Raw genomic sequence first — 23,405 nt, forward strand, 5'->3', positions numbered from 1 at the left:
GCTATTGCCTACTGTCTAAAGTAGCAGGAAAACTGGTTACTACTTACCCAAAGAGATAAAGGAAAAGAAGCTCTAAAAATCTAATTGCTTACTCTGAAAAGAGTTGATGGGAAACCATAAAATACTAATAAGCTGTCAAAAATGCTAAACAATTAATCTGCCTTACTAGTCAAAGTCCCCAACATAACTTCAGATAAACATATAAATATCCAATTATCAAGCTACAACCAATGTTAAGAAGCACCTAAATTACATCCGTGAGCCAACCTGCTAATGTCGGCATCATGTCAAGTATGAGAGCAAGTGAATTTAGCAGTGGATGACAGGGTTAGACAATATGATCTATCACCAAAAAATAGAGAAGAGAAAATTTGGAGTGGAGATGATAAGGCAGATGAAAGTCAGGCCAATAGACCAAGTGGTGATAATCTATGTCTCCCTCTCCTCCCCCAAAGATGGCCAGGAGAGAGCAGGTCAGCTGTAAAGAACAAACTCCACAAGGATCAGTTGACACTGGAATGGACAGCAGGGTCACTGGAGAGGGTTATGGTCTCCTACAGAAATCTTACTTTTTATTTTTTACATGGCACAGTTTGTATTTCCAGTTTTAAGAAATCTTAAATACTCTTTTCAAGTAAATGCATTCTTAAGAGTAGGTCAAGACAGAGAAGAAGCTTTGTGATGGTGCCGAGTCCCCCAGGACACAGCATAATCTACCGACGACAACTCCCAGATTTCACTCCATAATTTGGGAATTCAGGACCTCTTTCCTGTTGGTCATCTAAATATTCTCTGATAAACATTTCACTATGTTCAAATCAAACAATTAGGAAAGCAAATGATTGGCATTTGTTTGCCTGTATGCACTGTGCTTTTAAAAAATGTAAACAGCTCTGCTGACAAGATGGGACTCAAAAGGATCATGTGCCAGTGAGTTGATAAGGGTCATGCACCACCTGTACTAACCTGGAACAACAGATAACAGAACAGCCTGAGATGCCCCAGGTTCATCCACATACAGGCATGGAGACTTTAGTGTGGAGTCCCTCTACTGTCTACTCAAAAAGCACGAGCTCACACCTGAGAGACCCAGAGAACCACCCATCACAGGCCAAATGGGGAACAGACATCTAATGACCCTGCCAATGCCTTTACCAATCAAAGCACTCACTTGCATCTTAAGCAGAATCCAAACTGACTACTGAATCAAACATCTAAGCTATAAACTAAATAGTAAACTTCAAAACACAGAACAGACAGACCACAGAGAAGTCTTTTAATTGCCACATTCTTTAAAAGGTGGCTGTTCTACTGCCCCTCCCTCTCTTCACTGTGCTTCTCAATTTCAGAATGGCTCCTCAAAGAGATTTATTTATTTATTTTTAAAAAGATACTTGAGCCTAAAAATTAAGTTCCTATCACAACCTACAACTTACTAGGAAGTCATCCAACTTCTCTAATTCAAGGGTGATGAGATGAAAACATGAGCTACTACTAAAGGCACTTGAGTAAAGCACTGGCACACGGTAGGCACACAGGTTTCATTTTGCTGAAGGAGACTGTCCCTTCACACACAGGACTGTTTATGCATCTGCCCAGCAGCAATGACACCAGCCAGCAGTGAGTGAGCCTGAGAAAAGCCCATGCTATCAGAAGAGTCACAGCAAATATATGGCCCAGGGCTGTGCTGCTTTCTCCACACATGCCTCAAGACAGCTGTGCAGGGACTCTTCAGGCCTCCAATTCCCACATGAAAAGACTGAGGTATAGTTTCCAAACTAAGTGATGGTATCAGGATGTAAGGACCCCTGTTGTTTGGCTCCAAAGCTCCTACACTTAATCCTGACAACTCTGAGGCATTTATCATCAGCTTAGTTTTTAGGAAAGGGTAAAATAACTTGCCCAAAATCACACGGGGATTTCTAACCCAGGATATCAGACTTATAAAATGCCTATTACACTATATCTGTAAGACAGAAATACAAAGTATAATCAAAACTGGTCTCAGTATATTAAAAACAGTCTGAAATTAGTTATATGGTATGTTGCTCTAGAAACCTGTCAAAACATCACAGAGCAAGACAATTTAAGGAAATGGTTAACTATATTTTCACAACAGATTACTTCTGGGGGCAATTAAGTAACTAAAGAACAGACAGGAAAGAAGTTTCACAATATATCTTCTGTATCTTTTAAATTTTGAAATGTGTGAATGTCCTACATGCTTCGAAATTAATGAGATGCTGAACCCTAGTGAAATAACTGATCTAGTCAATAATCCCCAACTGCTGCTTAAAGCTTTAGGCCAAAAGTTGATGGAGGCCTTTACAATCAGGTTAAGATGCCTGCAACTCCCAGGCCTAACAATGATCATTGTACCACCCAAAGTGATCTAACAGGAAATGCACAGCTCTGCCTCTGAAATATCCTGGTCAAAAAAAACCCTTAAATCTGGCGATCAAGCTTCTAAATCTAACTCTTAAGTTACAGGGAATTTCAAAGATAAAGGAAAACATGTTAAAAACACAGCATGAGATGATCAGCAAAATCCTGGATGTGTCTTAAAAATTAATTTCTTCAAACAAATACATCTAAAAAGACAAAACATTCTAATGTGTGGCCCTTATTTTGGATAATGAGTCAAACAACTGTAAAAAAAAAATCCTTTTTTGAGTAAATCTGGGATATTTGAACACTATGAAATGATGTTAAGGAATTATTTTAAAATTATGATTACTTTTAAAAAAATTCTTATCTTCAAGATATACTTTTTGTAGCATTTACAGATGAAATTATCCATGTAGGAGCCGTGGTAAAATAATCCAGTGGGGAAAAAACATGATAAAGACAAAACAAGAGTCTTCATGTCAATAATCACTGAAAACTGGGAGATTTCATTATATTATTCTGTTCACTTGTATGTTTAAAATTTTCCTTAACACATTTTTTTAAAGCATGCTAGGTAGATTCTGTCATAACCAAGTATAACACTAGATGTTTGTATGCATGGCAAATAGAACTTCGAAAGCCAATGACAATGCTGAAATATTTACAAATGAAATAATAGGATGTGAGGTTTGTTTTGAGATATGTGAGAAAAGTGGGGACACAAAGATGAAACGCAGCTGACCGTGAGGTGATCATTCCTGACACTGAGTGATGAGTACGTGGATATTCATTATACTGTTGTTACATCTACTTTTGATATTTGAGATTCTCCATAATAAAGTGAAGAAACTCCTCCCCCACCCCCGGTAAATCAATTTTTGTCATTTTTTTAACAGAATAATATTTTACTTAACCATAGCTTTAAAGTGTTCAAAGTTCTATGAGCATGACTCCCTACCTCCTTTTTACCAGCAGAGCCTCAGAATTCTGACCTAGAGGCAATCCTTGACTGGCAGTGACACCAGCTTTCAGCAACTGCTCTGAAATAGTCTGTTAAAAAGCTGACCAACCAAATGCTGTGGCATTTAAGAAGCAAGCTACTACTTTTAAGTGTTTGCTTCCTTTTATTTTATAACAATACATAAGGGGCTGCCTCCAAGGAACAAGAAGGGCACAAGTGAGAAGGGCTTTGAATTCAGGTCTATAAATTCTGATTGCACACATTTGATGAGAGCACACAAATGAAAGTGCAGAGTTGAAATCTCCAGTATATACAATTTTGTATCTTTGTCTTGGATTAAGTCATTAAATGGGTTTCATGAACATTAGTTTCAAGGGCAGTCTATGAATGCCAATTTTGTATCTTTATCTTGGATTAAGTCATTTCAATGGGTTTCATGAACATTCATTTCAAGGGCAGTCTATGAATGCCAATTCATTTCCCTCTTCTTGAGCACTGTTATGTCCAATTTCTCAATCCTGTAAACAATCTTAGCACAAACATCTTGGTGTACCAGTGTTTGCCTATATTTCCAATTATTTCCTTAGAATAGCGTTGTAGAAGTAAGTCACAAGGTATAAATACTTTTTAAAATTTTCATTGCTGCCTACTATATCAGCAATCTGACTGGACCTAACAACTTTATATAACATACACAATATAACTCTTTCTTCTCTCCACCTCAAGAAGCAAGCACTTAAGAGTTTGGTACATAGTTTTTAAAATTATATTAAAATACACATACAAGCATACAATTTTTATTCCAACCAAACAAGATAGTTTTGCAAGTTTCCTTTTTCCTTTTTTCACATCCATGTACATATCTTCTAGGATCTACAGCTGTGCAGTATTTCATTGCATTTTAACACAACTACTTTAATCTCTGTTTAGTCATGCTACCCTGAACAAGCCCAATTTCGCCTGATCTCGGAAGCTAAGCAGGGTCGGGCCTGGTTAGTACTTGGATGGGAGACCACCTAGGAAGACCAGGTGCTGTAGGCGTAAAAAATAAAAAAAATAAGGGATTGTAAGCTGACAAGGTCCTTGCAATCTGTGAGGTCAACCAAGGGTAGCCTCGCCTAAAAAAAAAAAAAAAATTAACCTCTCTAATACATACATATGTTTTTCCTTTTTCACAATTCAAAATAATACGATAAACATTTGTCTTCTCATACGTAGGCGAATATTCTAGAACAATTTCTTACAAACTGCTGAGAGGTGACTCAAAGTCTACAAATATTTTAAATTTGTAAAAAGGGCTGATAAATTCTTATAAAGATCTACTGAAAATCAAATGTCACTTAAGCTATGAGTTCAATAACTAGTTAAGAAATAATACAGATTTTAATAGTAATGCCACCTTCTGTAAAAACAATTCTTTTAAACTAATGCATCATGAATTAATAAATCAACTAAAAACTTGAGTTTTAGAAAAGTTTTTCTTTTCTAAAATAAACAAAAGGCATGGATGTCTTAAGCATCATCTAGTATGCAAAGCTCTCATGTTGATCTGACTTTAATAATCTGTTCTAAAAAAGCATCACTTGTATAACAAAAATGGTTTAAAATATAATCCAAATGCCTGCTATATTTAAGATATTTGATTAAAATTTTTTCAATATTAAAACAAAATAAATGTAATGCTTTTTGGACAGCTCTCTCTGTAATATAACCTGGATAAAAAGAGCTCCTAAATATTCCTGGTTGCTTCAGTGAAGAGAATTTGATTCCTCTCAGCATCATCATACAATGCTGCTTCCATTAATTCTGGAAAAGAACATCAATCTTATAGCACTTTCAGAGACTTCAGAGATAAATGTTTGACCCACCTCACAGTGGTCAACAATGAAGAGATTCTACCAAAACAACTGGTGAACTACACAAATAAATATGTTACTAAGAAAAACCAGAACAAATCTTGGATTAGTAATGGTTCACAACCTGTAAAAATGAAACCTGTGTCCATACCCAATAGTGATGATCACACTGTAGCCCTTCCAGAAACCAATCTCAATATGGACATGGGCAAGCTACTGGTCCCAAGCCTGAGACCTGGACAATCCATGGGCTACATGGCAGGCTGGGAGCTGAGTGCCAATAGCAGGTTATCAAGAGGCAGCAAAACATCAGCAATAACAAAAGTAGGCCCGGCCCACTGACCACATCTCACCAAAAATCTTCTGATGTGTTCTGCTTATCAAAAACATAACAAGAAAAATCACAACTACCCTTTCTGATAAATGTACTTGTTCATTCTGAATAAACTTTCTTTGAAAGATACAAGTGACCTTCATAGACAGGTAGTGGATGGCTGGTCACATGGAAAGGGGAGTTTTCACCAGACAGCCTTTCAGAGCTCTGGAATCTGTTAAGAGTGAGCGTACATTACCCACCAAAAATATTTTTTAAGTCTTTTATCAAATTAATTTAACAAACCTACATTTTGAGATTTTATTTTTCCAAGTTAATCCTGCATAATTACGGAAATAAGTTATTTTAGCATGGTATTTTCAAGTCAGGTCACTTTTACTTAGTTATTATAAGCAATCCATGAACATCAAAACACTACTAATACATATGTTAAAAATTTTAAAAGTTGGGTAAATTCTATGGCGTGTGAATATCTTAAAGCCATTATTGTAAAAAGCTTTTTAAGGTAAAATTTCCCTAACACCCAGCCTAGAGGTTCATGAAGCATCAGTGTAATAGGACCACAGTTCATGTAATCAGTCCCACATTAATAGTTTCATTACAGCTTCTTTTATTGACACTGAAAAAAGTTGCAACAAGCATCTTTTCTGTGTACTCGCTTGCATACATTCCTAAGATACGTTCCCACCTGTGGAGTTCTGGGACAAGTGTACAAGTACCTGGATATGCTGACAGTCCCTGACAGACTGCCCTCCCACAAACACAGCTGCTCCAGGTTACCCTTCATTCTTTAGAGCAAGAGGACCTCTTCCACTTGTTCTCAGCACTGGTTATCAAACATTCTAACATGAGTTTTCTGTAGGTCAGTATTACTTTTAAGGAGCTGGAGGGAGGGATCTACGGTGAATTTTCACACAGCACCAGAAAACCTTTTGACCTACAAGAGTGCTCAAACCTCCTGAGTTCCTATAAAACTATGCCCTTCACATCTAAGCACATCAACAAGCGTAAAACATCCTCCCTTTAAAAACAAACAAATAAACAAAAACCACTATGGAAGCATCATACCACACTTTGCTTTTTCACCTAATCCATCTTAGAGGTAATTTCACATCAACATAAACTACAGCAATTCTCTTTTCACAGTATACATCATTCCATGATAAAGAGCTGTGATCTAACCATCCTTTTACAAAGGGAAGTTATTTGGTTCCTCATTTTTGCAGTAATAATGCTGCAGAAATATTCTACAGCAAATTTATCTTTGGACTTATGCAAGTTATCAGTTGGATGTGCTCTCACAACTGGTAGTGTTGGGATATGTTTTCACATCTTGAGATGCTCAATTATCCAGATGTATCAGGGTTAGTTAACTCTCCATCTCTTTAATTGAGTAAGGTGAGCATCTGTCACAGGATAAGACGCCTGCTAGGAAATGTCCTTATCTGTCTTATGCCCATTTTCTATTGAGCTATCGATACTGTTCTTGTCAGTCATGATGAATTTTATATACAGCACATCCTTGAATAACGTTGTTTTTTTCAAAGTCAATGAAATGCTATAGGAGCTTTACTGGTTTATAACTATCAGCCTATGGTAAAATTGGTTTCTTTATACATTGTTTCACTTAAAGTTGCAGAACCCACCAACGAAGTTGAAGTTGAGGGCTTACTGTATTAAAAAAACTAAGCCCATCATCATATATACTACAAATATTTTGTCCCGGTTTCCATATTTTATGTATGGGAATTTCCTACATGCTAATATCTTAAGTTTTTATGTAGACAAATGCATCCATCCTTCTCTTACAGCTTCTAGGCTTTGTAACATCTCAAGATGACAAACCAAAATTCACTTTTTTGGGATCCAAACTTGTTATTTTTCCAACTGGCTTAAAAACCCATCATCTCCACTCTGGCTGAACACACACCCTTCGTTATAAACTAAATTACAATATATATTTCAGTCTCTCTCCACAGTCTCAATTTCTTCTATTGATCTATTCTCTAGCATTAATCAGGCCATTTAAAAAGTGCACTGATCTTTCTGATTTAACAGAAATGCTAAGATTTGTGATCCAAAAAAACTACATTACTAAAACCGAGATTTCAACCTAAATATCTGAAACCTGTGTTTCTGAAACCTGATACACCAAAGTAATGGCCTCTTTACATAAGCATTTTCAGTTTACTGAAGAATTAAAATTCATAATATAGATTTCCATTTCCAAGCCCAATGTTAGTTGAGCTGTTGCTACAGACATTTTTAGTTAATTCAAAGATTCAACACTGAGAGCACACTGTTGTTAAAGAATGTATTTGAAATTCTTAATTTTACCACTTTTTAAGACTACTGGATTAAACAGAATTTACTCCAGCAACAACATAGCCTCTAAAAAGACTTGTGTGTGTGTGGGCGTGGAATGCCTTTCTTTGGGTTTTCTTTTTCTCTGGCTTCCTTACAACAAGGTAAGTCCCTTCTCAATCTTCAACTCAGGAACCTGAATGGCATCAAACTCCTCCACTGATCTCCAGTCAGACTAGTGATGATTAGAGAAGAGAAAAAATCAAAATGGAGTGACTTTAAATCATGCATTCTCAATGGGGGAGGGGTGAAAACCGGCCTTAAAAGATGAAAAAAGATCTTAGATATGACAGTGGTTTGTGGCCTGGAAGGGATCACAGTACATAAACTGATATGCAGAGTATCTTTGGTATCATGGATATCATGATATCCAGGGTATCACGGAGAGGAGGATAAATTAGGAAAAAAAGATTTTAAAAAGGATCCTTTGGGAGGCAATAATGAAAAAAAAGAAAAGCAAAGCTGTGAAATACCATTTTATAACTAACCACTTAACTGCAAAAGTTTAATAGTCCAATAATACCAAGTGTTGGTGAGGATACATACACTGCTATTGGAGGTGTAAATTGCTATCGTTGCTTTATTAAACAATAGAAAAGAAAAAGACACTACAGAACCATCTTAAAAGGATGAATAAGCTATCAATTCCTCTCCCAGGAATATATCCCAGATAAACCCTTCTACATGTGCACCAAAAAGATACTCAATAATATTCATAATACTGTTGGTAATAGGAAAAAAAAAACTAGAATCAACTCAACTATCTATGACTAAAGAATGGATAGTTTGAGACATACTCAAGCAGCAATGAAAACAAAACACACCCAACAAAATGGGTAAGTAGAAACATAATGTTAAACAAAAAAACTAAGGTATTGACAGCTGTCTACACTATGAAACCATTTTTATTATAAGGCTCAAAAACAAGCAAGAATAAATATAACATTCAAGGAATCACAAAAACGTAATAAAATGTATTTTAGAAACGAAATGATACATACAAAATGCTGAACAGTGTTGGAGTGGTAGACACAAAATGGTATTGGCCATGGTCTAGTGATGGAATAATATGTATCTATTTTGTTTGCTTCATAACTTACATATGTTGCATTATTCTCGTTAGTTCAGTATTTGGCTCTTCACAGTAGGGACTAATTAACACCAAATAAAACTTACATCCAATTCAAAAAACAGGTCCCTTTCTTTACTTGCAATTTCATAATCTGCTCGGAGGGCCAAGTCGTGGATTTTGGTACATTCTCCTAAATCCATGCGCTGTGAGAAAGAAATAAGTTTACATATGAACATCTAATCATCAGAAATAAATGACCTGGTGTTTCAACTGTCATCAACATAAACAATACTTTTTTAATACTAAACTACAAGAAAATTAAGAAAAAACCTGGCTGAGAAGCCTTATTTATTTTTTACCACAATGATATGATACCCAGAACTAGTGCATTTAACAGTGGCAAGGTTTACATCTCTTTTAGACCCAGAGATAACTGGACTAATAATGAAAACCGTATTAATTAGCTTTGCCAAATTTAGTTTTGCTATCAGACACATAAGAAATATCTATTCAGTGAATAGCAACATTGGAGGCAGTAAGGTGGGGGGGCGGGGTATGGTGGAGGGTGGCAAGGGAAAAGCCAGAAAACAAGAACGTCATTGATAGCAACAAGCTTTTAGGCATTCCTTCCTTCTTGCATCTTGACTACTCAAGATTCTCAGTAGTAAAGCTGAGAGAAAAGAAAAGAACAGATAGAAATCTGGTTTTGGCAACTACAGCACAACCTGACTTGGCTTTGTGTAGCTCTTTGTATACCAAAGCGATTAAGCAGAATAGGTTTGATTCAGAGCCAAATGAATCCTCCAAACATTCTCCTAACCTGGTAAATATAATTGGGGACACAAAATTAGTCTACTCAGTTGCCACACTTGAGAAACAAAAGGCTCTTTTACTAAAACAAATGATCTGTGATAGAGTAAAGTTAGCCAGATGTGCTAATGTGTTTTAAGTGCATGTAGAACAATTAAACGACACTGTGCAGTTCTTACCTAAATTCCGAGTACAGGATTCTGTATACATACACACACACATTCTCTCTCTCTCTCACCTACCTCTGGCCATCTAAACAGCAACAGGAAGTCTGTACATTGAGGAACATGCTATCAAGCCATAAGAGTGCAAGTTAGCAAAACCCAACATCCCAATCAATCATCGCTGAAGTTAAAGCTATTGGACAAAACCACGTCTACATAACCAGTAAACAAAAATATGGAGTCCTTTAAACTCAAACTGCTCAAAATGAGATAAAAAGAAACTTTATGGGTTATAAAACTTTAACATTTTAGGCAAATTAGAGAGGCTCACAGTGCCTGGCTCTTAAGCCCTATCTCACAGAAGGTGTGAGCCATGCTAACAAAATATCCTTCAGTATCACCAATGACAGTGATACTGACAGTAGGCTGCCAAATGTGGAGTTTATCTTCATTTTTACCAAACAGCAACTTCTGCATTTAAATGTTAAAACCTCTTTTCTCCTTCACTATTCTTACTCTAAAGTCATATGTAGCTCATGTATGTTGGTTACATAAGGGATCTTAGAAGTAGGGCAATAGTGGTTTTAGAAGCCAAAGTTGGAACTAGAATCATTGTCCTTGTAAAAATGACTTTTCCTTCATTCACTCTATTAAGTACCCAATATGATTCCTTAAAATATAGTTTCCACAAATTAAACTAAGTGCTATAGCTGAAAAATGAGTGGAAGCTCTCAGAAATGCTTAAAGCCTAATAAAAGCTCAACTGCTCAGAGGAAAACTACCAGATAAAATAAGCACTAAAACCCTGAGCACTAAAAATCTAATCAATTCCCACTTTAAAAACTTCCAAAATGCCAAGAAAGTTTTCACATTAGGGAACCACGAATGGAGCAAAATTCACCACCGTCTTCCTTTAGGTGGGAGCTCTCAAGCAGACACTGCTAAAGCAAGCTGAGGATAGGCCTGGGTTCCATGGTTACTCTCCTGACGTATTTTTTTAGCTTTGCCAAAGAGGCAAGGAAGTACTGGTCAATTCCCCCAGCAACTAAACACCAAGCAGAGCTGAAATACCACACTCTTTAGATCTTTCTAAAATATTCCAAGTGGCTTCTAAATCCAGCACGCCAGACCTTTTTCACTGAGCAAACACCTGACAACTGTGTACTTCACCCTCTAGTAATCTCACACTGTTGACAGGCAAGGTCACTAAAGGCTCCTTCCAGAAGCTCTGAAAAGTTCTTACACTGAGACAAGTTATACCACTTTTCTTCCAGCTATTTTACTATTCCAAACTTACTAATCAATACTATATTTTCCCATTAAGCCCCAATAAAATGATTACTTCCAATCCTCCTTGCCTCACCCTAATGACGGGAAATAGTTTTGAGCAAAAACTTGGGCCTAGGGAACCCTTAGCAGGCTGAGGTTATAACCACTTTCATCTTGCCGCTCTAAAGAATTATATTCATTCCAATTCAACTCAAAACACAAACTCCTCAGAAAACCCATCGTCATCTCTACCCCTTACCTCTCACTTCCATGTAGCCCACACCTAGTGAGGCTCAACCTTTACAACAACCTTTATTTGAATTCCCAAATCTCATCCTTATCGACCCTTAGCAGCCTCTGACATTTGCTTATTTGCACCTCTACATGAACTCCTCAGTTTTCTCCTACTCTTTAGTCTTCTTTTCAGACTCCCTTTGCTGACCTGCTCCTGCCCCAACCCACAGGAGAGTAACTCTGATCAGTCCGTAGCTTCTCATTACTAATTTGATTCCACAGCCTTTGCCTACCTCTCACCTTCACTCACTCAAGTCTAGACATACCAGTGACATTCCTGCTGTCCTTCAGCACCATCCGCTACCCAGAGAATTATATTCCCAAACCACGAACATATGTTCTCACCTTTCAAATGTCTGCTCCAATGTCCCTAAGAGGCCTTACCTTATCACCCTACCTAAAACAATCCATTATTTATTAATTAGTGTCTGTCCTTTTCCACCATCAGAAGAGAATAAAAACTTTGTCTTATTGGCACCATATCCCCAGTGCCAGGCACACAGTAGGTGTCCAGTAAATATTTGGTAAGTTAACCTACACTTAACACAATAAACATTTGTAGGACAAGACCTCATTCTGGTTATTTTTCTCACCAGTATTCTGAAACAATGTTACACAGGGATCTGACCAATAAAAACATGGTTGAAATGTTTCATTCTGGTGCACGTCCCTCTGCTCCTTTTGACTTCTTCCACTAGATGGATCCGTCTGGCTGACTCAGCCTTTTCTGCTTGATTCCCTCTGGTATACGAAGAGCAACATAAACAACAATCTGCAGCAAACACTAGTTATAATGTTTTCCTACACCTGGTCAAAGTGCAGGCAAACCTTATATTTGGCACAAGGTTTGGCATTCACTTTCTATCTGCTGCCAGAAGAGCCAGCTTGAGAAAATGTAATACACCTGAGCAGTTTTCCAGAGGCTGCTCCCATCACAACGGTACTAACAGAACAACAATCATGAAAAAAACGTTTATTAGTACTCGCACATATGACCCTTAAAATGAAAAGATAGTTTTCATATCCTCGAGGTAGCTGTGAAATCTTAAAATGGTGGTCTTTGTAAGATTCCTTTTCTCTAAGTGGCTAAATCATCATAGATAATCCTCCACACTTCAGTCTTCTTAAATCCTAATCTGAAATAAATACATTCTGCAAAATCAGCATGTATCTGGTTAATTTGAAGTAAACTTAAAATTTTAGGGGTCTATATTCATAGCATCATGTGTTGATTTCTTGAAAGGATGGCATAACACAAAACTAGAAAATCAACATTATTCCCAACAGATCTGGGAGAAAGAAAAAAAACTAAAAATTTGGGAAGAAATGTACTTTGTTAGATGAAAAGTCTAGCACCATGTTTAATTTGAAAACCAAGCAAGCAACCAACCCAGGGTCTTTAAAGAACTATAGGCTGACCTGATGAAGCACACTTTTCGCTATAGCCGAATGAGATTATCTGCACTACTTAGGTGTGAATATCACAGTATAAAAGGCTCTATAAAACCGTGGTAACTTGAGAGAGATTTTTATAACAGTGAAGTATGTTCCACAATATAAAATTCCACTAAGAATCTATAATTTAAAGGGCAATATTGGTCATTTCTGCCAGATAAAACAATTAAAATCTAGAAAATCTACAATGTCTACACAGCACCCCTGAGTATTTTGCGCTACTCCCCCCACTCCCAAGGCACCTACCGTCCCAGCCAGGATGTCATGGGGGCAGCAGTCTAGAAGGTGACTCTTGCAGACACGGTCATCTGTAAACTTCACCCTCTGTCTGGTTTCATCTCCTGAAATTCATTTGCGGTTTTAAATAAGACAATATTATCACGTTAAACACAGAAGCATATCTGGTAAAACAATTCACCTGGATGATCTGCAGACTACCAAATACACTGAAAAGCTGATCTAGAGATAATTACAACTGGAGCAGAATCCAGACAGATGTTTTTGATGCTAAATATATCATGAAGAATCACATCACACTAATGAGCTATGACTCCATCGTTGTGCCAAAGAAGTCAAGGAGTCAGAAGTAAAAGGCTGAGCACCAAAAGAACATTAGCCCCACACATACATGTGGGCAATGAGATACCAAAACCCATGCTAATCAGAGGGCCATGAATCACCATGTATGACCTATAGCTGGTAGTTTCCACCAACAAAAGCTACTTATTAATCTTATTTTGCTGTGGACAAATGTGTAGGCAGTATTTTGACCAAAATTACATGAAAAAAGCTTTCAAACTCTACTGCTGACTGATAAATAATCTAGACCTAGTCCTCCTATTCCCCTTTCACCCCCACCCTTAAAAAAGAGAGTTGGCACCTGGGAGTCACTTTTAACACAACAATACCAAAAAAAAAAAAAAAAAAAAGGCAAAAAGGAACCAGGTTAGTCAATACACACTGTGAGTTCCAACACATACTGTACCCATCTGCATTCTTCAAGACCTCAGCTGCAGAATTTTATGCCCGCTGTTGAAAAGTTTTAAAGGAAAAGTTTTCTTGCCCAACCTGCAGTAAGGAAGTCAGGGGAATGATACATAAAAGTAAAGGCAAAGTGGAATGTGACAAATTTTAAAGCTAATCTGTGTATATGACACAGAGCTGTGTAAATAGTAAAGGAGGAATATATTTCAGGATTTGCAAGCATCCAGGATAAATGTAGTGTCTTTTTATTGAAAATGTTTTCTTTCTAAACTACACTTTTAAAGTTACTTGTGAAAAAAAGCAAACACTTTTTTGTTATAACAGCTTAGAAATTGGTTGTGACTCACGGCTCGATGAACATGAGGCTTTTCTGCAACTCCCTTGCAGATTGATGTAGGCAGGCAAAGATACACTGAACCTTTATAAATAAAATAGAGGGGCCACAATTGTTCAGTTTGTATGAAATAAAAATATGGGAAGCAATTCAAAAGCAACTCAATATACAAAGAAAGCTAAAAAGCACTTATTCACCTATGAAATAAAGTGCAAAGAATCTGCACAGCCCTGCGAATGTGCCAGTGTGAACTTACAACTTCATTACCTCAGTAGAAAAGAAAACACAAACCACAGCAGGTATATAGTTTTGCAAAGATGCAACCGCTTTCTCCTGAGACAACCATCATGATCTTGCACTCCTCCCTACAATACGACCTACCTAACGACTAACAAGCGCTGGCTAGACAGAGGCTCTCTGTGTGGTTGGGGGGAAAGGGGCTGGAAAAGTACTCGGCAGGAACCCATGTTAGAAAAGCTCAATTTATGGCTCCCCTTGCAACGGTACAGAACAAGAACAGCCAGGGTTTCGAGGTCCATCCGGCTCCCTCGGGTGTAGCTTCTTCCCCGAGGAGCCTCGGATGAGCTCCGCCACCGGGCTGCCAGCGACCTGGAGCCCTGCTGGCTCCAGCCCTTCGCCGACTCCTCGATTGGAGGAGCTGCTGCGCCGGCCCGGGAGAAAATAGCAGGACGATACAAGGGGAAGGGGCTGGAGCGCCACCGACGGAGTGGGCTCCGAGGGAGGAGCCCAGTGAGGACACGCCGCCGGTGGGAGAAAAGCCGGCCGCGGTCGCCGTCCAGGCGAACCCGCTCAGACAAAGGCCCGGCGCCTGCGGTCGGCGCGTGGGGGAGGGGAGGGCGCAGGCGCAGATGGTGGCGGCCCCCGCCTCAGGCCGCCCGGCGGCCTCGTCTCACTCCCGCCCTAGCCCCTCGCTTGGCCGGCCGCCCCGACTCACCGTCCCGGGCCGTGCCCATTAGCTGATCCAGCAAGGCCCGCATCTGTGCCTGGGCGGACATGGTGGCCGGCGAAGGCGGCTGGGACGGCCGCGACGGGTGCTCTCAACACGGCAGCGACGGCGACAGCGGCAGCGACGGCGGCGACGACGAAACCTGGTAGCGTCGACCTCGAGCCCTCTCGGATCCTTCCCGTCGCGGGGAACGCCGGGAGGAAGTGCGTCGGCGCCGCGCTTGACTTGCTGGGAAATGCAGTTTCTGCAGCGGGCGGGGGAGGAGGTGGGGGGATGTGGCACTCCGCTCTGGAGGGAGCTGGAGAAGGCTGAGGCTCCAGTTGTAAAAGGGGCGAAGCCAGTCTCTACTCTGATTTTACTCTAGAGCCCAAGACCTATACGCAATACTGAGGCTAACCTTTAAAATAAATAGAGACAATCCAAAACAAGAAAAATCCCGTATTTTCTTGGTTGCCAATTTCAAAATTAAAGAGCCTTAAACCTGGACAGGAATCTGGAGAGTCTGTAGGAGGAGCTCTCACCGACCTATGCCAGTAGCGGAAAGCCCTGTAAAAACTCTATGGTTAGAAGAGCCTCGTCTCCGGGCGCACATAACACCCTCAACTTCCTTTTACCCCTCTTTAAAAGGCTTACTCTCCATTCTGTACCCCAAACTTGTACCTGCTTTCTAAGGTGGCAAGTGTGGAATTGCAATATTCTCTTTATTCCCGAACAAATCTCTATTGCTGAAGGAATACCTGGCTGACTTTTTGTTTGTGGTCAACACATTTGAGGGCTCCAGAGAGACCTCTGGGCTGGTGAGCAAACAGGTATGGCGCCCAGAGCCAGCCATTTGAATTTGCTGTTTTAATCCCCAAATCAGGAGTTTGAGGGTACGTTTTCTCCTAAGTCCAAGCTTCTGCTCTCTGGGCTTTATTTGGGACCTGTTTAGAGGTTTTTCTTTTTCTGTTAAAATGCCTTGTCTGGCTACGAGCTCTTTTGGCCTGATTTCCCAGGGCATGGGACTGGAATCTGTCAGTGGCCTGTTAGTAATTGGGCTGCACAGCAAGAGGTGAGCGGCAGGCAAATGAGGGAAGCTTCCTTTGTATTTGCAGCCGCTCCCCAGCACTGCTCAGAGCAGGACCCCTGTTGTGAACTGCACGTGCGAGGAATCTAGGTTCAGCGCTCCTTATGAGAATCTAATATCTGATGATCCGAGGTGGAGCTGAGGCGGTGATGCTAGTGCTGGGGAGGTTTGACTGCACAGAGACAACAAAACAATTCCTCGCAGACTCATATCAAAACCCTGTCAGTGACTGGCAAAAGACGTTAAGCTACATCTGCTGGTGGACTTGATAGTGGCAAGTAAGTTGATGTACTTCAGTTGTACATTAAACTGCATCTGGTGGCATCTGATTCTGCATTATGGTGAGTTGTACAGTTATATATTACAATATAATAATAATAGAAATAAAATGCACAGTAAATGTAATTAATGTGCTTAAATCATCACGAGACCATCCCCCACCACCCCCCATCCCCAATGCATGGAAAAATTGTCTTCCACGAAACCGGTCCCTGGTGCCAAAAGGTTAGGGGCCACTGCCCTAGAGGATCAGGTTATTTCTTGGTACTATATTAGCTATCAACTTGGTTCTTTTGGAATTGGTCGTTTGTGTTGGCTGTTTGGAACCAAACTGTCCTATCATGCAGCCTTTGGCCCAGATCTTTCCAGAGTAGGCTGTTCTACTAGAATTATGCTGCCACAGCCATTGCCCCTGACCCCTTTGGGACTGGACTCTTCTTAGTGGAACTGGCTGGTATTAAGCCTGCAAGCTGCCTAAGCTATTTAAGCTGTGGGAGCTGTTTAGCCAGTTTGGGCCTAGGCTCTAAAGCAAAGTGTCCAAAAACTAGGATCTCAGTTACCTATTTCCCTCCTGCAGGGTCCCCAGCCAAATTTGTGTTTAAAAACCATGGTCCCCCCTCATACACATATTTAAGTAAATGGACTATGACCAAAAGTAATTTAGAACATCAGTGGCCATTATGGGGAACTTCTCCCTCAACTCCTTTGTAATGACCCCTTAGTTCACTGCTTTCCCATTGGAGCTCCTGTTTTAGAATCATCATATACATTGTTTTTATCTTTTTAATTTTGATTTTTTTTTTTTTTCTGTTAAGCTGTACCTGTTGCTTGTCAAACCTGGACACAAGCAGTTTGGACTATGCATTTTCCTTCTAGCATGGGACCACCACCTGGAAGAACTCTTTCCTGGCATTGGGACAGAAAGCCTCTGAAATCAGAAAACCTGTTGATCAGGGATGTTTTCAAAGATCTTCCCCCGCAAAAGGGAGGAATGTCAAAGTTAATGACAGACTTTAACTAAGATAGGAATCAGGGGGGCCTGTAGGAGAGAGGAGTTCTCATGCTCTGAGTTGGTTGTTACAGCTCTATAGGAAGAGATCTTTGGTTTTATTCCCCCCATCCTCCAACTTTCTCTTCCCCTCTAGAGAAGAATTTCCTATGTTTACCCAGCTTGCTATGGCTGCACATATGGAATTGCAATCCTTCTTCCCGAATAAATCCTTTTTGCTAAAGGAATACCTGGCTGACTTTTTGTTTGTGGTCAACACCACGAAACTGTTAACATATTTAGCTACTCTCAGACTCAGTTATTTTACATCTGTGAAATGGAGATTTAAATGGTACCTGTCATATGACTTGTGGAAGCATGGAATTAATGTTAGGTTCTGTGAGTACTGCTTCATGCTTGTCCCTCTGTGAGCTCACAGTCTGCCATCTACCAAAGCTATTCTAGCCTTAGCCACACCAAGAGACTCACAATGAATCCTCGATATGGTACTCTCCCTTGGGTAGAGAGCCAGCCATTTGAATATAGATTGATTACATTGGGTTCTTTCAACTCTAGGGGGACAGTGATTCATCCTTTTGGAACTGCCAACATATCCAGATGTGTACTGGCTTTTCCTGACTACAGCACCTCCACACCGGCCCACACATCCAAAGGCTTGCAGAATTCTGAGTCACTAACGTGGAATCCTGCAATACTGCCTCATGTCAAGAGATTCATTTTATGGTAAAGCAGGTCCATTATTTTTGTGTAGCAGGCCACTTAAAAACTCAGTGATTTGGACGTGGTTCCATTGTGTAGCAGCACGTCTGCTTTACACACAGCAGGTCCTGGGTTCACACCCCAGTGGAGCCACAGTCCATGGTCTATGGCCATGCCACCCTGAACAAGCCCAATGTTTAATCTCAGAAGCTAAGCAGGGTCAAGCCTGGTTAGTACTTGGATGGGAGACCACCTAGGAGGATCAGGTGCTGTAGGCATTAAAAAAAAAAAAAAAACCTCAGTGGTGTGAAACAAAAATGATTTATTATTTCTTATGATTTTGCAGAGTTTAGGCAGGGCTTAGCTGGGCCTGGGGCTCTTCTGCTCTAAGTGGTGGTGGCTGGGTTCACAAAATTGATTATATGAAATTTAGTGAAGGTCCAAGAAGGCTTCCCTGATGATGCCTGGCTGGCCCCTCTGTGGTCCTCTCTCTCTGTACATTCAGAAGTCTAGTCCAAGCTGCTTTATAGTATGGCAGCTGGCTGCCCCCAGGTAGGGAGAGAGTGGAAGCTGTCAGTCCTTTTAAGGACTAGGCTCAGACCCCAGAAAGTCACCATTATCTATCAGTAAAAGCAAGTCAAAAGGCCAATGTAGATTCATGGATGGGGGAAGGGGAACACGCTACCTTTTGATGTGAGGAGCAGCTTGTGTGTACACATATGTGAAGAATTTCCAACAGCCATATTTGGAAAATACCCAATAGCTAAAATATAAAGGCTTTGGAATTAAGGGTGGGAAGCAGTATTGACATATCATTGCTACCATTGACTGCTTTGTGGAATTTGTCCTTGCCCCACCCAGGGCAAGGTTGTCATTGAGGCCTGACATGAACACACAGAAACACAGAGGAGTTATATTCTATGGGGCAAAACTTAAACTTGGACTAAGTGGAGATGTAATCTGGTGGACAAATTCGTCTCTTTCCATACACACTCCCAGCCCCCATTGGCTATCCTGAGACACAGGAGTAGTCCATATCCTCTCGGAAGATCAATTTATAAAAGCAAACAAACCAAAGTAACTGATATCAAATAGTGGCGAGCTCATTAACTCACCCTTGTTTGTGCTCTCCTTCCATGCCTCACTCCTTCTGTCCCCATTCCTAATTCCCTGGGACCAAGACCCTTAATAAAGTAGCACATAAGCTTTTCTCTCAAGCCCTGCTTTCTGGGGGAACCAAAGCTAAAACAAAATCAAGAGATCTGCACTAAAGGAATTTATGAAGGATGTCACTCTGAAAGAAAATTACGGTAAATGGCATTAGGACTCCTGGTTATCCAAATGGAAAATAAAATGAAATTACCTCCTTATCCTCACACTAAATCTGTTCCAAACTGAATTGAGGACTTAAATGTTAAAATTAAAACTTAAAACCATTAGAAAAAAATAAGAGAGAGTAACTTGGGGTAGAGCAGGATTCCTTGAACAGAACACAAAAATTACTAACCATAAAAGATACACTTTTCCACATTAAAATAAAAACTGTTGTTCATCAAATGGCACCATAAAGTGAAGACAGGACGCAAACTGAGATACTTAACACAAATCACTGACAAAAAAATTAATATCCGAAACAGTGCTATGAAATAAGAAAAAGACACACCATTCAACAGAAAAGTGGACCAGAGAAGAGAAAGCGTCTTAGACAATAAACGTATGGAAAGGTGTGTTAATAATCGTGGAATGAAAACATGGCCACAAGCAGATCATACTCCAAACCCTTGGGACTGACAAAGGCGACGGCAACCTCACGCGGCGCTGGCTCCCCACGCGCACGCCCGCTGCACCCGCGTCTTGAGACCCGTCAGGCCGCCAGGTGTGGGCCAGGGTCAGCCAGCCCACCGCGGAAAAGAAAAGATGGCCCAAGAGCCAGGCCCCCAGAGGGCGCGGTCAGAATCCGCGTTGCCTAGCAACCGGGGCGGACTGCGAGGCGGAGCCAGCTCTCGCACGCTTCCGTCCCCGCCCCGTGGGCCGGAAGTGACCCTGGGGGCGGTGCGGCGGAGGTACACAGTGGTGTTGGAGGCGCTGGAGGCGCTGGCGGCGCGGATGAGAGGGGCGGCGGCTGGTGAGTGAGCGCGGCCTGGTCCTCTTTCACGCGCGTGCACGCCGCGGGGTCCCACCTCTTCCTTCCTGACCCAGTCTCTGCGCCACGGCAACCCCGGCCGCTGGGAGACGCCAACCCCTAGAGACCCTGCCCATGCTCTCGCCCACCTCCCATCGGTATTCTAGTCTGTGCGTGTCTGTGCAGCGGTTTTGGTGGAAAGGGTGCCGCAGGAGCCGGAGCTAGGCAGCTCCGCTGGCCCTTCCAGCCCCAGCGGGTGAGTCGATGGGGTTCCCGCAGCCTGAACTTAAGTGGCGTTGAGTTCGAGCCCGTTTCCCCCCAAAGACAGGCTTTAACTCCCATTAGGAAACTTCCTGCCCCACGTTGCCTGCATAGTTGCCTATTTATGCTCGCGAGTGCTGCCTGGGATGACTGAGAGTAATAAAAAATATAGTAATACGAAAAGAGAATGTCCGTGAGAAGTCTCTCACAAGGGTCAGATAGTTACGTTCCCTTGTCAGGACATGGTTATGCAAACTGGCGAAGTAATCCAAAGCTCAGTTGATGTTTACTCATCTGTAGAGAAGATTACTGTGTATAGCCTGCCTTACTGAACAAAAGCAACGCCGAGTTTAAAAGGGAAAAAGAACATTGTCGTCTCTGAAAGAGTTCCCAGCTCCTCCATGATTGGCTGAGAGATGACAAGGAGAGAGTTTGCCCTTGAGCAGTCTGATAAGTTATCAGAGTAGGCAATTGCAGTTATTTGCTGTTCTTTAAGAAACTCTGTGATTTCAGCTGAGGAGTTTATGTGTTGTGCCCAGCTCCAAGTACTGGTTGCTTATGTCATTCTAATGCCACCTCTAGATCGTACCACTTCTTTCATTGCAATTTCACAGTGAGCATACAGTTATAGCAGCTTAGATTAACTTCACAAATACTGCCTGCTGAGTGCTGGCCTCAAGGAGCTTCAGTTTACAGGAAGATACAGATAACAAATAAGATAAATAAGCAAAATATGGATCATGCTAGAGAAAATACAGAGTGGGAAAGGGTGATATAAAGGAAATGACCCTAACATCAAGTGGACATTTATTTGGACATTTTATTAGTTTTCTGGGTCCTTGTTGCATTGATTGGAGCACTTTTGGTTTCAAGTGTCCAGGATCCATTATGGAGGGATTCCACTGGCTTTCATACAGGAAAGTCCAGGAGGACCAGGAATAAATGAGGCCAAGGGCTTAATGAGATCATCAAGATTTGGTATGTGGCATGTGTGGGGCGTCTTATTACTCTCCATTCTCTCACATGCCTTTGCCCTGTTTCCATCTGTGTTGGTTTTTTTCTCAGGTTTCTGCATTCGTTCTACCTACTTGTATTCGTTATCTCTTGCTGTGTAACAAATCAACCCAAAGTTTAATTTTTTGTCAACATAAAAACGTCCAAAACTATAGAGAATTTATGATTTATTACAGCAACCCTTTTTTGTCTACAGATTCAAACATTATTTCATAGTTTCTGTAGATCACGAATTCAGGAGTGGCTTGTTTAGGTGATTATGGTTCAGAAACTCTCATGAGGTTGCAACCAAGCTGTTGGCTCACTCACATGACTGAGCTGGAGGCCTCATTTTCTTGATGGTTATTGACAGGAGTGCTTATTTCCTTTCTTGGTGGGCCTTCCAATAGGGGTCATTTGCCCACATGGTAGTTGTCTTTCCTCAGAACCAGTGATCATGGAGGTGTCAACGTAAGTATGTCTAAATCTGTACAAAATTTTTATAAGCATATATTAGTTGAGCCAGAGGATACACCTGGAAGCAAGGTCTAAACAGACTGAGAAAATAGTTCTTAGAATGGCAGTTTGCATTTTCTTTTATGCATTTGGAATGAAGGAGGGAATGTAAAGATTAAATGAAGGTGAGAGAAAGCAAAGTGGGGATTAGATTACAGGATATTTAGCAAGAAATAAAAGTATGTGCTCCCTTGACTGGCTAAGCCTCCAACGGGTCTAAAAAAGGATGAGTTCTGGTATTTCACAGGTGTGTTAACCTACATGCACAAGAACAATGAACAGGGTTTGCTTAAATCTTTTACTGAAAGTTATAGACCTGCCCAGTTAAGAATTTATGATCAAATCACCCCGTGAGGTTACTTTCCATTACTGGACTTGTCAGTTGTATTACAGAACCCCTTTTTTGTCCACAGGGTGGACAGAGGAGGGGAAGGTGGAAACCACAATGTCTATTACAATCTACTTTTGGGATTCTAACAGTTACTTTGGCCACGTTCTATTTATTTGTGTTACTAAGTACAAAAGACTTCACCTTTAAAGGAAGGCCTGTGGAAGACTACACATTTTAAAACCACCATTTCACTTACCACTCTTGTGGGGAAACAGTGCCTACTCCCTGTAACTTCAGCTGAAGTTCTGAACCTAATCACTGTGAATCTGATTAGTTGGCTAGGCTTGAGTAAGGCGGGGTCAGTCTCACCAGAATCACAGTGAGCATGTTGAAAGTGGATTTCCCCAAGGAAAACCAAGATTCTGTTATTAGAAGAAATGATGTCGGAGTGACCCGTACATCTGATTTATACCACCTATTTCTAATCAGGTTTTAAACGTGAACTGCTCCTACAAGCTGTAGATTTCACAGCAAGTGGTTAATAAGTACATTAATAAACTACTCTTGAAGAAAAGTTGATGAGCAGAGTATGGCAAGAATTGGAGGTTATTTATACACATGAATGTGTGTATTTAATTTATGCCAGGCACTGTGCTTTGTCCTGGGAAAACAAAGGCATTTGAGAGTTATTAGATGAAGACAAGCAGAGGAACGGTGTGCAAAAGATTCTCAGCAGTGTGACTAGGGGAACAGACGTTGGGCATAGAGTTTGGGGAGAGATGACTGTAGAGGTAGGCAAGAACCAGGTGGTGAGAAGACCTGGAGCCAAACTCGGGTGTCTGAGCTTTGTTCTAAAGTTGCAATCGGTCATTCAGGA

At 40.8% G+C, this 23,405-nt stretch overlaps 2 protein-coding genes, 1 long non-coding RNA gene and 1 pseudogene across 8 annotated transcripts in view; 3 read left to right on the plus strand and 1 right to left on the minus strand.

The window, feature by feature from the left end:
- The window catches only part of LUC7L (LUC7 like), a 28,678-nt gene extending 13,218 nt beyond the window's left edge, over positions 1-15,460 (minus strand). For 2 of the 5 annotated variants that reach the window (XM_023521455.1, XM_023521457.1), the window contains exons 1-4: positions 15,241-15,442; positions 14,299-14,369; positions 13,214-13,308; positions 9,080-9,178 (exon numbers count right to left, since the gene is read on the minus strand). In XM_023521455.1, coding sequence (XP_023377223.1) covers positions 9,080-9,175 — 96 coding nt within the window. In that variant the 5' untranslated portion in view covers positions 9,176-9,178; positions 13,214-13,308; positions 14,299-14,369; positions 15,241-15,442. Of the gene's footprint in view, positions 1-9,079; positions 9,179-13,213; positions 13,309-14,298; positions 14,370-15,240 lie in introns of all 5 variants that reach the window. The other 3 variants (XM_011376738.2, XM_011376739.2, XM_023521456.1) reach the window with 2 other exon arrangements.
- LOC111730242 lies at positions 4,272-4,390 on the plus strand (annotated as a pseudogene).
- A 56-nt stretch (positions 15,461-15,516) lies between the features above and the next one.
- Positions 15,517-17,833, plus strand: LOC111730220. Its single transcript, XR_002776603.1, has 2 exons — positions 15,517-16,659; positions 17,413-17,833. It is a non-coding gene; the product is annotated as an uncharacterized LOC111730220 (long non-coding RNA).
- A 2,511-nt stretch (positions 17,834-20,344) lies between these two features.
- FAM234A (family with sequence similarity 234 member A) overlaps positions 20,345-23,405 on the plus strand; it is a 22,038-nt gene continuing 18,977 nt past the window's right edge. Inside the window, exon 1 of one of the 2 annotated variants that reach the window (XM_011376740.2) lies at positions 20,345-20,430. The gene's annotated coding sequence lies outside the window, so the exon portion shown is untranslated. Of the gene's footprint in view, positions 20,431-20,500; positions 20,684-23,405 lie in introns of those variants that run through there. The other variant, XM_023521420.1, reaches the window with a different exon arrangement.

This window comes from Pteropus vampyrus, unplaced genomic scaffold (assembly GCF_000151845.1).
Source record: "Pteropus vampyrus isolate Shadow unplaced genomic scaffold, Pvam_2.0 Scaffold303, whole genome shotgun sequence".
Lineage (NCBI taxonomy): Eukaryota > Metazoa > Chordata > Mammalia > Chiroptera > Pteropodidae > Pteropus > Pteropus vampyrus.